Consider the following 16,096-nt stretch of genomic DNA (forward strand, 5'->3'; position numbering starts at 1 on the left):
CAATGCTAAATATAGCTTTACAAGCAGGAAGGGACATCTGAAATTATTGTCAAAAATAAGCCAGGCTTACGATGATGCATACTATGTTTAACCTGCAGAGAGGTTGAGAGACTGGATTTATAAAAGGAGGCTGGCCTTTCAGTACTGATTCCTGCCTACCCAATGATTCCTTTACAGGAACATAGAGTCCAGCGAGGAGATGAGGGAGTTTGATCGGGTTTGTATCTATGTGGACAGCAACTTCAAGGCTGTAGAAACTTTCACGGTGAGTCTTCCTCTTCCATCTGCAGACAGGGTAAATAAAACATAAATATAGACACAGATATTTTACAAATTGAAATTAGGGATTCATTTTTAAACTTGTTGTTGAATTTACAAAAAGTTATTTTGTCCTTTGTTGACTGATTTGTGAGTTATAATGGTATCTTGTTCTTAGGAGAGTAGATTTGAATACTTGCTTAAATAATACTGAGTTTGTTGTCTCCACCAGATGGAGTCTTGAGCTAGCTCAGGAAATTGCTCTGTAGGTCAAGGTTCAATTTCAGTCTCTGTCCACTAGGTGGAGCTCTGATATTTAAAGGGGATATCTGTATATTTTTCCATGTTTATAGCTGAAAGTAATTTATAGTATTCCATTAGAAAGCACAAATGAGGTAGAAGAATCATAAATACAACTTATTTAACTTCTGAGTAATGTCTTAATGTCAATTAGCTTATCCCGAAGTAACATCAAACAGATTGAAATAAGTGCAGGTATTTTCTTTAATAATGTATTTTTTAACAATTTATACTTTCTCTAGAAAAATACATATATGTTTTTAAAATATCTTAATATTACTTAATTATAAGTACTGCTACTGAACACTATACCAACAGCTATAATTAGAATTCTACACTCTCCCACATTTCATTTCTAAAATTGTCTTTACTCTTTCATAAAATTAAATGCCATATACACAAAATTCTATCACTATGTCAATATGTCTTCACCCATAAATACATATATATCTGTATATATGTATTATTTAATGAAGAATATATAGTGATATATGATATATACTGATATTGGAGCTATTAGTTTGAGGTGTAAAAGACTATACTGATGCAATAACTGTTAATATTAAAAGGGATTATCATTCATAAAATACTACTATAGTTATAATAATGTCTGTGATTATTTAGTAATGTGTTTTATTTATGTATATGTAATGTTCTGAGTTATTTAGTTTGGTATGTGTGTATTCAAAGAACACCATGATGAAGGAAAAGATACACACACTTTCACGTACTAAACAATTTCAATTTGTACCACCATACATTAAAAGGTATTTATTTGTTTAGTTTAAAACAAAAACAAATCTGAACCTCATAGTGGGTGTTCATAAGCTAAGAAAGGGTGGTGACTAGAGTTTTGTGCAATAGCTGTGAACAGGTGTGGCTGATAAGTTGTGTTATTTTAGTTCTGGAGTACTGTGACTTTCCATTGTGATATGTTTGTCAAAATTGCTTTCTTTGCATATCATGATTTTTCTGCTAATTAACAGAGAGCATTAATTCAAATATTTTGCCTTTCTATGGCACGTATATGAAAATGAATACAATCAGAATTTATTTTAAACTTTGTGTTTATTAATTTCACATCATAAATATTTATATTGCTTTCTGTAGAATCTATAATCCATTATCAGAACACCTGATGCCACAACTAAAAACCTTTATATTTTTATTACCATTACATATATACAGTTAGGTCCATAGATATTTGGACAGTGACACAATTGTCATAATTTTGGCTCTGTACACCACCACAATGGATTTGAAAGGAAACAATGAAGGTGTGCTTTAAGTGTAGACTTTCATCTTTAATTTGAGGGTAGTTACACCCATTTTTATACGTGTTCCCCCTTAATTTTAGTGGCTCAAACGTATTTGGACAAACTAACATATTCATGAATTAAATTGTGAGTTTCAACACTTGGTTGCAAATCCTTTGACGCCAATGACTGCCTGAAGTCTGGAACCCATAGACATCACCAGATGCTGGGTTTCTTCCCTGGTGATGCTCTGCCAGGCCTGTACTGTAGCTATCTTTAGTTCCTGCTTGTTCTTGGGGTGTTTTGCCTTCAGTTTTGCCTTCAGCAAGTGAAATGCATGATCAATTGGATTCAGGTCAGGTGATTGACTTCACCATTGCAGAACATTACAGTTCTTCGCCTTAAATTCTTGTGTTGCTTTTGCAGTATGTGCTCCGCACTGTGAACCGCCATCCAATGAGTTTTGAAGCATTTGACTGAATCTGAGCAGATAATATAGCCCTAAACACTTCAGAATTCATACTGCTGCTTTTGTCAGCAGTCACATCATCAATAAATACAAGGGAACCAGTTCCCTTGTCAACCATACATGCCCGTGCCATAACACTAGCATAAAAAAATTACTTGGTATCCATGTTTTTGATTATTAGTTTAAAAAGCTTGCAATTGGTGTGTGACTACTTTCTTTAGAACCTTAGAAAGGAAGGGAAGGTTTGAAATAGGTCAGTAGTGTTTAAGTGAATTAGGGTCAGCACTGGATTATTTTTTTTCTGTTATCACAGCTATTTTAAAGGATTCAGGAACAGATCATGAGGATAAAGGGGCATTAATAATATTGTGTATTAGGTGAATAATTAATGGCTAAGATTGCTTTAGCAATTTAGTGTGTATATGGTCTAGTGCGCAGTCTAGTTTTCATTTTAGTAATTAAGGAGACTGATTATTGTTGATATACTGTGTTAAACGAAACAAAGTTAGGCAGGGACTGTGATGGACTGCATGCATCGGCTATAGTATTTGTGTATGTTTCCAATTCTATCTGTTTTCTAATGCCGTTGACTTTGCAGGTGATAATGGGAGGGATGACCTCTGAAGGCTTTACCTGCTAATTAGTAGGTGTCGCTATTGTGTTAAAAAGAAAGCGTGGATTATTCTTATGCATATCTATTAAATTATAGTAATAGGCAGACCTAGCAGAGGATGGGGCCTACATGTATCTTATTATACTGTCATTCCATGCCATGTGGAAGACCTCTAATTCTGTAGTTTTTCATTAACGTTCATATCTATGGCATTCTGTTTTAAGTGAGCGAGTGAGCTTGTTAAATCATGGTGAGTGTTTTGTTGGTTTAATTAACCTTGTCCTTAATGGAGCTACTGTATCTAAAGCTGTGTTTAGCGTATTGTTGAAGTTATTTCATATTTCGTCTACAGATCCTGTTTTTATAAAGCTAGCAGTAGGCAACAGAGTTGTACATTTATTAATATCAGTAGAATTTTGGCAATGAAATTTTATGTTCCTCTCCTGTGTGTCTGTTGATACTCCAAGCAGCTCAAATGTAATAAGGCAGTGGTCAGAAATCATCTGGTTTTGGGGTGATATTAAGTTATTAATTTCTACCCCAACTAGATCTAGCGTGTGATTGTGATGATGTGTGGGTCCTGACACATGCTGAGTAAAGCCTTCAGACTCCCATCGGGACAGGAAACAGGGGTCCTCTTTAATTTCAGTATGTATGTTAAAGTCCCCCAAAATACTGAGTTTATCATGGTGTATGTAATTTAGATAAGAGATCACTGAATTCGGTCAAAAAAATTTAAAAGGGGACTGGTGGCCTATAAACAGCTATAAGCTGAAGAGGAGTATAAAGCCTAAATTCTACCTGGTGAATTTCAATATACAGTGAGGGAAAAAAGTATTTGATCCCCTGCTGATTTTGTATGTTTGCCCACTGACAAAGAAATGATCAGTCTATAATTTTAATGGTAGGTGTATTTTAACAGTGAGAGACAGAATAACAGCAAAAAAATCCAGAAAAACACATTTCAAAAAAGTTATAAATTGATTTGCATGTTAATGAGGGAAATAAGTATTTGATGTCTGACCTCTGTGATTGCCAACAAGGGTTTTGCCACCAAGTACTAAGTCGAAGGGGTCAAATACTTATTTCCCTCATTAACATGCAAATCAATGTATAACTTTTTTGAAATGCGTTTTTGTGGATTTTTTTGTTGTTATTCTGTCTCTCACTGTTAAAATACACCTACCATTAAAATTATAGACCGATCATTTCTTTGTCAGTGGGCAAACATACAAAATCAGCAGGGGATCAAATACTTTTTTCCCCCACTGTATGTGAAGCTATTTAATGGCTTAGTAGATAGGCGTAGGTCTGTGCGGTAGATGGTGGCTAGGCACCCACCACGGCCTGTTGTACAGGCCTTCTGGCAGTAAGAGAAGTTATTAGGGGAGGCTTCTACTAATGGAGAAGTAGTGTGAGCAGGTAATTAATGTTGTGTACTTTTACCTTTTGCTAGATTGTTTTTTATTTTGTCCAGTGCATTTTTAGTTATTTTCAATGTATTTGACTTTTATGTTGGTAGCAGTTTGCTTTAATCACGTTTGTTTTGTTGTTTTGTGCACTTGTTTATTTGAAGTTTAGTATTTTGTTTTCGTTAAATCACTAAGATTTTAAAAATTTTAAGTGATTTTAAGAATTGTTTTTTAAAAATTTTAATCATGAGTATTAAAATTTGTATTGATTGTTTTTATTATTGATATGTAAAATACTCACACCAATGAAACAGTATTTTACTAGATTGTTGAAGTGAGGGCCCCGAGAGGAAGGAATGCATCCAAGCCTAGGAAAAATAGTTTTAACTATTCATTTTGTTGGTATTATATTTAATTTCAGGACTATGTTTGTTTATTGGATGCCCCCAGGCAGGGATCGAGGATTGGGCTAAGGCTATTGCTGGGAGTTACAGACTGCAGTGGAGGACTGCGAGGCTACAGCCTGACTGGTGCTCTGAAGAGTCACGTTTTTAAACAACAAGCTATATTATTAGATAACATTAGGGCTCCTCTCCAGTTGGGATGGAGCCCATCTCTTCTGTATAAACCAGGCCTTTCCTAAAAACAATTCCAATTGTTCACAAAAGTGAAATTAAGTTTAGAGAGGACAGCCTGCTAAAGGCCTCATCCCCTCTGTGTAATGTTGGTAGAGGGCCAGAGACAATTATATTCTGGCATTGCTTTTTTGCACAGCGATATAAACTTTCTTTTTAAAATCTCTGATTGTCTATGTCTTATATCGTTAGTGCCAGTGTGAATAATCAGAGTAGAAACTTTACTGCTGGGCAGTTGTTCTAATTTAGCCCCAATGTCTGAAACTCTGGCTCCTGAGAGGCATTTTATGGCTACTGCTTTTGACACAATCTTTATATATCTAACTATGGAATCTCCAATACTGATCACCTTTTCAGCAGATGTGCTGCTGAGGAGTTCAAATCTGTTTGCGGTCTGAATGGGAGACTTGTGCGCCGGAGCTCTAGCTTTTGATTACGTGCTTCTAGAGCCACTTTTTATCGAGACCCAGCGATCCTGCTCTGTGACTGTGGAGCCACCGGCGTGAGCCTCTTTCTAGGTACAGCGGAGCAAGGAGAATTAGAGGACGAATCCAGGTTTGTGCAGACATAGCCAATTTTTGGCCTCTTTTATGTTTCTGAGAGTATCTACGTGCTCCTCCAACATGTGTACTTGTTCCGCCAACTCTTTATTAAATATGCATTTTTTGCATGTAAATTATCATTATAGTTGGCGTATCTAACCATGGTAAACATGCTGCACGACAAACAATACATGGTTTTAGAAAAAGGCATATTAGCAGTACTCCCCTTTTGTGTGTTGCTGTTGTTTCTGCTTCACTTATTGGCAGTAGATCCACGGTGCAATCGCTCCTGTGTGTGTCACTGTTGATGTTGTTCTTGCTTCACTTCTTGGAGGCGCAGTACTCCTCATCACATCTGCAATAACAATGGAAGAAACAAATGCATAGCTTTTATCTGGGAAGTTCATGGCTTCTGTTCTATTATATTATCTGGTTTGATTCTGTTGTAAGTAAGGCATAATGTACTGATATGAAAATATTGTATAATTTAATGTATGATTTTAATATTTTCAACATTTTATTAATATGTTTTAACAACATCATGGGGACTGACCTTTCTGGGAGAGGTTTTAAGGTGATTGTTAGTAAACTATTCTCACCTTGGTTGTCAGTACACAGAGTTTATATGTTACTTTAAGTGCAGCTCCAGATGCAGTAGGATAGCCTGATTTTTAGACTGACATGACTCTAACCCTTACCACAGTAAAGGTTAAGTGATCTCATTAATCTCTGTGTGGATTTTGGACTGGGAGTCAATGCATCTCTTGCAGAAAGCATGGGGTGTTATGTGTATGTGTTTGAGGAGTGGGGGGGCAAAGTTAATAAATTTAACTCTAGATTAAAAGTATTGATTTTCTTCATTTGTAAACAATAAATAAAGTGAGTGAAGAGTGCTGGACAGCTTGGATGGTGTTTACCCACTTCCATGCAGGGGGACTCTTAGGAACCAGCCCCAGCTCTCCCTCTCATTTTCATTTTTCCTGTGCCGCCAGCATTGATTTTCAATTTGTTTCCCCTTCGGCTGCACATCAGCGGCTTACTGTTCGGGAGCCAGAGCAGTGCATTGGGGGAAGGGGTCTCAGCACTCCCTCGTACAAATGGTGTTTTGATAAAAAATCACTTGTAAGTCAATAAATTTTTATTAAACCTCGCATGGGGTGATTGATTAAGATTGGTGTATGGGCAAGTGTGTGTTTGAGGAGTCTGTGTGTGTGTGTTTAGAAGTAGGCAGGGTTACAATAGGCTGTAATATAGTTATATTTAGTCATTGAAACATTAGGAAAAATAAAATGAGGATAAACAGGTTCTTTTAAGAGGTATGATTGCTGTGGCAGTAATTCAGCAATTCAGAGTGAAGTACAAGCGCTACCATACCCCTCAGTGTCAAAGCTGCCCCCCGTTACAAGGACCTTTGTTTCATTTTAAGTTTCGCATGCTCCCGGTTATTTTTCGAGTTAGAAGCACTGCCCAAGGGGGAGGGGTTTTCAGCGTGCGTGCTGGAACATATCGAAGACATCTATCTATCTGTCTATCAAAGCTGCCATTGGCCCTTGTGCCCATCACTCAAACAGGGCCCTTCCACTTCCTGTTTGTATAAAAGGTGACATAAGCACAAAGACTTACTCTTTTTGCCCTTCTCCTTGTTTCAGCAAGACAGGTGAGAGCATCTGTGTTTGTGAATAAAAACCAGAAAATACGTTTTTTGACTGTCTGGTAGTACAAATGGTACCATACACCCACCGATCTGCTACAGTTGTGCGTTGTTGTGCTATTTTAATTTGATTTAAATTAGCCACGCTGTTTTGTTCTGTCTGCGCCACGGAAGTCAGTCGGCGACTCGGTTCATCTTGGCTTTCACATGACTACTAGTCGTTTAATATTAATATTATTATTATTATTATTATTCAGGCTAGTTCGCTGTTTTGATTTTTGTCCACAGGACTTTTTCCTCCACAGCAAGAGCCCACGCAGCGGCAGTAATAGCCGAGACCGGTCGTAAGAGACCTCGTCCGCAAGAGGGGCTCCTCCGCCGGCTTGCACCCACACTACACTCCTGTGGCTGTAGGAGGTCTCGCTCTTCCAGTTTACTGGATTGAGCTCTGCTGCGCTCACTCATCTGGTGTGTTAAGCCCCACTTCGGCTGGTGGTTTTTCTACCGTGAGCCCTCTGGATTCCGAACAGTGCGGCGCCCAGTGTCCCCGGTACCCCTCCCCGGCACACGTGGTGCGACTAGGCTTGTACTGCCCGCACGGCGCTTGCAGTGCTTTGTTCGGCGCACTTCGGCGTTGCTTGGTGTTACACCTCAGGACCTCCCGTGTTGTTGCCACAAAAGTTGCCTGGTTTTTCGATCCAGAAGTAAGGTGTGTATAGTGCCCCTCCCCCACTGTGTTGTTGCCAGTGGAGACGCGGCAAGAGGACATGCAGCAGACCCCCACCCCCGCCACGTCCTGCGCCGCGGCCCTGAAGCATTCCAGCAGCCTCTGGCCTACCCATACACCCCCCAGCAACTCTCCAATTGGCACCTCCAATAATAACAGTTGGCTACTCCCTACAGTTCCAGGCCCTCCATAAACGCATGTCTCTCTCTTTTCAGGTTGAGAGCCCGCGTCAGGGTGTCCCTTTGCCAGAGGCTGCTGGGCCTTCTTGCGGCTGCGTCCCAAACCCTCCCTCTCAGCCCCCTGGTGGTTTGGGTCCCATGGGATTCATCCTTTCCGTGACAGAGCACGTCGAGTGACAGTCACTCAAATGTGCTGGAAGGCGCTCCGTTGGTGGCAGAGCCCTTCGAATTTAACCCTCGGTGTGCCACTGAGTGGTTTTGACAACAGATGCCTCCAAGTAGGGTTGGGGAGCTGTCTGCAATGGACAGGGAGTCCGGGGCAGTTGGATGGCACCCGTCAGGGCCCTCCATTTCAACACTCTGGAATTACAAGCTGTGCTCCTCGGTCCCCGTCACTTCATGCTGGCCCTTCCGGGGCAGTCATGTTTTAGTGCGGACAGACAACACAGTGGTGGTTGCCTACATCAACAGGCAGGGAGGTCTCCGGTTGCACACACTATATCAGCTAGTGCGTCGTCTGCTTCTATGGATGCAGCCTCTGCTGCGCTCCATCAGAGCAGCCCACCTCCCGGGCATCTCCAACACAGCGGCGGACCTCGTCTCTCGGGGAGGGCCCGTGGTGTCAGAATGGCACCTCCACCCACTGGTGATTCAAAAGCTTTGGAGCCGCTAAGGCGGGGCAGAGGTGGCTGAGTCCACACAATGTCCCCTATGGTTCTCCGTTTGGGATCAGTCAGGGACCCTTGAGATCGACGCAATAGCCCACACATGACCTCGCTGTCTCCTCTACGCATTTCCACCATTCCCTCTTCTCCCAGTGGTTCTAGAGAAGATCAGGCAAGAATGAGTGACAGTTCTGCTGGTAGTGCCTCGCTGGCCCCTCAGACTGTGGTTTGCGGACCTATTTTCCCTCTTGGCCGGAGAGCCTTGGCAGCTTCCCCTATGGGCAGACTTGCTGTTCCAGGTGCAGGGCACACTGTGGCATCCCAACCTGGTCCTGCTCCAGCTCTGGGCCTGGCCCCTGAGCGGGATCACCTGATGGCTTTGGGGTCTGTGAGAAGCGGTAGTTGCTATTATTCAGTCGGCGAGAGCTCCCTCTACAAGATCGCTGTACTTCTACCGTTGGCGGACTTTTCAACCTTGGTGTCAGGAGTCTCATGACCCAGTTAATTCCCATATAGGTGTTGGACCAGGGCCCCGTCCACACTCAAGGTTTATTTGGCTGCCATCTCCACATGTCATGTTAGGATTGATGGCGAGCCTCTGGGCTGTCATTTTTTGGTGGCGCAGTTTCTAAAAGGCCTATCCATGTTCCTTCTCTGCCTGCGTGGCGCCTTGATGTAGTGCTTGACGTGTTTTCCAAGGCCCCGTTTGAGCCCTTGCAGTCAGTTGACCTCAGATTAGTGTCACTGAAAACGACGTTTTTGTTGGCAATCATGTCGGCAAAATGCGAGTTCACCTTCTTGTGTCCATTTCGCGGGAGATAGTTCCAGGGTTTTGCTTTGGCCCAATCTTGCGTTCCTCCCGAAAGTGTTGTCTCCTTTCCATATCAACAGGCATATTGAGTTGATGGCTTTCCATCCTCCTCCCTTCTCTTTGAAGGAGGAGAGTAGGCTATACCTGTTGTGCCTGGTGCAGGCTCTCAGGTGCTATTTGGACTGCACTAAGGACATTCAGCGCTCGGACCAATTGTTTGTGTCCTACGGAGCATGGACGCGGGGCTAGGCGCCTTCAAAGCAGCGCATCTCGCACTGGATCGTGGACACCATTACCACATAGCCCCAGTGCCTGAACACCTGGTGGCCCACTTGACTCGAGGTGTTGACATGTTATGGGCCCTTTTTCAAGACGCCCAACTGGCAGACTTCTGTGTGGCTGCGAGTTGGGTCTAACCGCACGCCTTTGTTCGGTTCTACAAGCTAGATGTCACGGGCCTGGTTCCTTCTATTGGGAATCTGGTGTTGGCTTCAGTTGAGCCTCAGTAGCTTATCAGGCACTGGCTCCTGGCTTTTCTGGTGTATGTAGTTACATTATGTAATTGAACTATCCAGCAGTGGCTATCCAGTCTGGTTAGCACATGGTGTGGTCTCGGTATTGGCCCCGCTCCTAGCCCTGCTAGTAGAGCAGGAGGCCGCTATTACTAGGCTTCATGGTAGGCACAATGAGAGGGGCACAAGTTCTGGATACACCATTAGTTATTTCTTACCAGTTCATCGTGACTGCAGTCTTTGCGTCTGGGCAGCCCAGATGTGGCCCCAAGGGGCCCCTGTGGCTTCTATCATAGAGTTGGTACAGTTCCTAGTAGGTACGTCTTGGGGCAAGCTTTCTTACCAGCACGCTGCCTTCTCCCTTGCGACGGTTTGGTTATCCTGTAACCCCTCCCCCTTGGGCTGTGCTTCTAACTCGAAAGATAATGATAGGTTGCGTATGCAACCGTAGTTATCTGAGAAAAGAAGCACTGCACAAGGTTTGCAAGGTTGCGCGGGAGTTTAATCTCCCGGCAAAAAGAGGAAGTCTTTGTGCAGACATCACCTTTTATACAAACAGGAAGTGGAAGGGTCCTGTGTGAGTGACGGGCACAAGGGCCAATGGCGGCTTTGATAGACAAATGTCTTCAATATGTTCCAGTGCGCGTGCTGAAAACCCCTCCCCCTTGGGCAGTGCTTCTATGATTGTATTGATAAAGAAAAATAAATCTGCTTTCCCCCCACCCTAATTATTGTTATCGGTATCAGTTTTGAAAATCCACTATCAGTCAACCTCTAATAAAGAGCATGTACATAAGAACATAAGAAAGTGTGTCCCTGCTGATCTGGAAAAGCTCCTCTGGTTTGATGTGGTTGATGCCTTTTGATGCCTTTCATGATTTTGAAGACTTGAATCAAGTTCCCATGTAGTCTGCTCTGTTCCAGTATGAAAAAGCTCAGTTACCTCAGTCTCTCCGAGTAGGACATTCGCTTCAAACCTGGAATAAGTCTGGTTGCTCTCCTCTGAACTGCCTCTAGAGCAGCAATATCTTTCTTGAAGTGTGGAGCCCAGAACTGTACACAGAATTCCAGATGAGGTCTAACTAGTGCATTGTACAGTCTTAACATTACTGCCCTTGTTTTAAATTCTATACTTTTGACAATATACCCTAACATCCTGTAGTGTGTTTCCGACCTACGTAAAAACTGACTTACATACAGCTGGGACCTAATCTTTGTGTAAGTCAGGAAACGTCCATATTTAAATGAGGAGCTTGAGAATGTATAGAATATGTTTCTAGAGATGAGAAACCAACATACCTGTAAATTATATATTTTAAATTTGAATTCAATACCTTCAATGGGAAAATAGACTAATAAACCACCCTTATCCACACAGACCAAACTCTGCACTACTTAGGAACTTTGACAAATACACAGGTTATTAAGTTACTGGCTGTTCAATGAGCATGATGACTCAAATGGCCTCCTCTCCATGGTTAATTTTCTTATATTTTTATGTTTGTAGGCTCTTCAGTCCCAATACTAAAATATATATATTTGTAACACAATGAGAGGCTTCAGTTTCTTCCTGTATTTCTAAAGAAACATTAAATTACTTTTGAAAGCTTTAGCATTTAAAAATGCTACTTTGTATTGAAAGGGGAACTCCACCGAAAATCCATAATTTGGAAACATATTCTGTGGAGTAAGTTTTTCATGTCCAGCTCATTCTATGTACCAGAAATCAGAGATTGAAAAATATGCCATGGCGTCACAGGGGTGCTAACTCTGGAACTTCTTTGCTGGAAGTCAGTGGAGAAAATCAGAAAAGTCACGAAAATCATTAACAAAATAACATTTTATGCAAGTTAGATCACCCTTTAATTTACGAAAGATCCATTGGTTTATAGTCATAAAAAGATTATTTCACCACCCAGAACTGTCGCTATTATTTTACATGATTATTTTATTCCAGGCACGGATGTATAGGCTGCAGCGGAATGCTAAAACTGATTACCCTTTGGAGAATTTTTCGATCTCCGATTTCTGGTATATAGAATGAGCTAGAGATTAAAAACTCACTCCACAGAATATGTTTCTACTTATAGAATAACCTGTATGTATTTTTGGTGGAGTTCCCCTTTAAAGGGGCATATTTATTGTATTTTTTTTTCAAATAATTGAAAACCCTTGGTCTTTATACTAGTGTGTTATATATCAGTGGTCTCATAATGGTTATTTATGTAGGTTAATGAAATCAATTTAAAAGTTTGATTAAATGTTTGAGAGGATGTGTTCTTTATAAAGTATAAAACTGAAATAACATCCTGTAATGAGAAAAATGCCATTACCAATGACTGTACTGGTATACCGCCTAACCGTAGGTCCCACACAACCAAACTGTTGTGCTTGGTTTCTTTAAGACTGCCCTGCCTGTGGTCAGTCTTCACAGTGCTGGTCGGCCCCTCTCTAATATCGGCCCATCCCGGGCTTGTCAAGAGGACAGTTCTGTCCTATTAAACGAGGATCACTTTTCAGGGAAGATTAATCGGCTCTTTAGGGGGAGATATTTCATAGCGGGGGGCAGCGTAGCGTCACGCCTGAGACCCTCTCGACACCTGGCTGATTTTTCTTCTGCCTCTGGCTGCGGCAGGAGACAGCAGCTCAACTGCTTAATCCCTTTTAAATTGTTTTAATTTTCTGTTGTTATTGATCTTAGAGGGCCCGATTAATCAGATCAGTGAAGCAGGCAGTTAGTACATTAAAAATTGTCAGGGCTTGTCAGGGCTTGACGAGAGAGTGTGTTGGGGGGGGTGGCAAACAGGAGGGCTGGAAGGAGAGAGAAAGGCCTGTGTGTGTGTGTGTGAGAGAGAGATAGAGAGAGAGAGTGAGAGAGGTTTCGTTCTGAAGTTGTGGATGTTAGTATTTCTGAAGCAGATATAAAAATGTCGTTGGATATGCTGTACAGAGAAATCACACATTTATACAAAATGTTGAATTTCTATTGTTTCTCCTGATACCCCAATTTGCAAATATCTTCACAGAACTAATAAAAATACTAAAAACAAAAAACAAACAAAACTTAAAAATAACTAATCTTTCCATTAGCATATAAATGATTAAATTCACACTTCTGCTTATTTATATCTGATTCCAATTCTGCAGAAATCAAAAATGACTGCACAATATTATCTCCAGAACAAAACTGACTTTCGTTCATTTGTAGACTTAAAACTGCCAGTGTATATATTTATTATTGTATCATTTGATGCAGAAAGATTGAATAGGGAATTCAAATCAAAAGCATGATGAGAACTTTTGGAAAAGGAGAATTTGTATGTATTTATTTAGTAATTCAGTGTATTGCAACTAATGGCATGCAGTGCTCAAAAAATGCCATTGAGCACTGAATGTACGGTTTATATATCTTATATGTAAGGTTTATAAGTAGGGGATGGTCCTAATTTGTATTTAAGTAAAACATTTTTCATACATAAATGTGCGTACTATGTTTTTTTCAACCCTTTGCTTAATATATATATATATATATATATATATATATATATACATACAGTGGGGGAAAAAAGTATTTGATCCCCTGCTGATTTTGTATGTTTGCCCACTGACAAAGAAATGATCAGTCTATAATTTTAATGGTAGGTGTATTTTAACAGTGAGAGACAGAATAACAGCAAAAAAATCCAGAAAAACGCATTTCAAAAAAGTTATAAATTGATTTGCATGTTAATGAGGGAAATAAGTATTTGATCCCCTATCAATCAACAAGATTTCTGGCTCCCAGGTGTCTTTTATACAGGTAACGAGCTGAGACTCTCTTAAAGGGAGTGCTCCTAATCTCAGCCTGTTACCTGTATAAAAGACACCTGTCCACAGAAGCAATCAATCAATCAGATTCCAAACTCTCCACCATGGCCAAGACCAAGGATGTCAGGGACAAGACTGTAGACCTACACAAGGCTGGAATGGGCTACAAGACCATTGCCAAGCAACTTGGTGAGAAGGTGACAACAGTTGGTGCTATTATTCGCAAATGGAAGAAACACAAAATAACTGTCAGTCTCCCTTGGTCTGGGGCTCCATGCAAGATCTCACCTCGTGGATTTTCAATGATCATGAGAACGGTGAGGAATCAGCCCAGAACTACACGGGAGGATCTTGTTAATGATCTCAAGGCAGCTGGGACCATAGTCACCAAGAAAACAATTGGTAACACACTACGCCGTGAAGGACTGAAATCCTGCAGCGCCTGCAAGGTCCCCCTGCTCAAGAAAGCACATGTACAGGCCTGTCTGAAGTTTGCCAATGAACATCTGAATGATTCAGAGGAGAACTGCGTGAAAGTGGTCTCAGATGAAACCAAAATCAAGCTCTTTATCATCAACTCAACTCGCCGTGTTTGTAGGAGGAGGAATGACCCCAAGAACACCATCCCCACCGTCAAACATGGAGGTGAAAACATTATGCTTTGGGGGTGTTTTTCTGCTAAGGGGACAGGACAACTGCACTGCATCAAAGGGACGATACACGGGGCCATGTACCGTCAAATCGTGGGTGAGAACCTCCTTCCCTCAACCAGGGCATTGAAAATGGGTCGTGGATGGGTATTCCAGCATGACAATGACCAAAAACACTCAGCCAAGGCAACAAAGGAGTGGCTCAAGAAGAAGCACATTAAGGTCCTGGAGTGGCCTAGCCAGTCTCCAGACCATAATCCCATAGAAAATCTGTGGAGGGAGCTGAAGGTTCGAGTTGCCAAACGTCAGCCTCGAAACCTTAATGACTTGGAGAGGATCTGCAAAGAGGAGTGGGACAAAATCCCTCCTGAGATGTGTGCAAACCTGGTGGCCAACTACAAGAAACGTCTGACCTCTGTGATTGCCAACAAGGGTTTTGCCACCAAGTATTAAGTCGAAGGGGTCAAATACTTATTTCCCTCATTAACATGCAAATCAATTTATAACTTTTTTGAAATTAATTTTTCTGGATTTTTTTGTTGTTATTCTGTCTCTCACTGTTAAAATACACCTACCATTAAAATTATAGACTGATCATTTCTTTGTCAGTGGGCAAACGTACAAAATCAGCAGGGGATCAAATACTTTTTTCCCCCACTGTATGTATATATATATATATATATATATATATATATATATGACAGAGAAAAATTAAAAATACATTATTAGACAGAAAATAGAGGAGCATCTTACTGAAAACCATATTCTTGATGATAGTCAACATGGGTTTAGATGAGGCAGATCATGTCTTACATGTCTATTAGAGTCTTTTGAACATGCAACTGCAGCTGTAGATCAAGTGAAAGCATATGATATAATATACTTAGATACTTAGAAAGCTTTTGATAAGGTTCCACAACAGAGACTGATCCTCAAATTGGAAGCTGTAGGCATTCAGGGTAATGTAAGTAGATGGATTATGAACTGGTTGATGTATAGGAAACAGAGGGTGTCGATTAGAGGAGTCGCTTCTACCTGGAGTGAAGTTGTTACTGGAGTTCCACAGGGATTAGGGCATGTGCTTTTTCTAATATATATTAATGATAGTTAGCAAACTTGTCAAATTTGCAGATGATACTAAAATAGGTGGCTCAGCAGATACAATCTCGGCAGCACAGGTTATTCAAAGGGAATTAAATCATATTCAGGTGTGGGCCAACACCTGGCAGATTAATTGTGGACAAGTGCAAGGTATTACATGCAGGTTATAGAAATGTCCACTAAAATTACACTATGAGAGGAATAGAACTAGATGAAGTAACCCCTGAGAAAGATCTAGGTGTCTATGTGGACTCCTCACTTTCTCCATCCAAACAATGTGGGGAAGCAATAAAAAAGGCAAACAGAATCTTAGGGTAGATTGTCAAAAGTGTAGAACTTAAAACAAGAGAAGTAATGTTAAGACTACAATGCATTTGTTAAACCTCATCTGGAATACTGTGTACAGTTCTGGACTCCACACTTCAAAAAAGATATCGCTGTTCTAGAGGCAGTTCAGAAGCGAGCAACCAGAATTATTCCAGGTTTGAAGAGAATGTCCTACTCGGAG

General features: G+C 41.0%; 1 protein-coding gene across 2 annotated transcripts in view; it reads left to right on the plus strand.

Moving 5' to 3' along the window:
• The window catches only part of inpp5l (inositol polyphosphate-5-phosphatase L), an 86,902-nt gene that overhangs the window by 20,971 nt on the left and 49,835 nt on the right, over window positions 1-16,096 (plus strand). For both annotated transcript variants that reach the window (XM_066714549.1, XM_066714550.1), the window contains exon 4: window positions 178-265. In XM_066714549.1, coding sequence (XP_066570646.1) covers window positions 178-265 — 88 coding nt within the window. The remainder of the gene's footprint in view (window positions 1-177; window positions 266-16,096) is intronic.

The sequence above is a fragment of the Amia ocellicauda genome, chromosome 9, assembly GCF_036373705.1.
Source record: "Amia ocellicauda isolate fAmiCal2 chromosome 9, fAmiCal2.hap1, whole genome shotgun sequence".
Classification (NCBI taxonomy): Eukaryota; Metazoa; Chordata; class Actinopteri; order Amiiformes; family Amiidae; genus Amia; species Amia ocellicauda.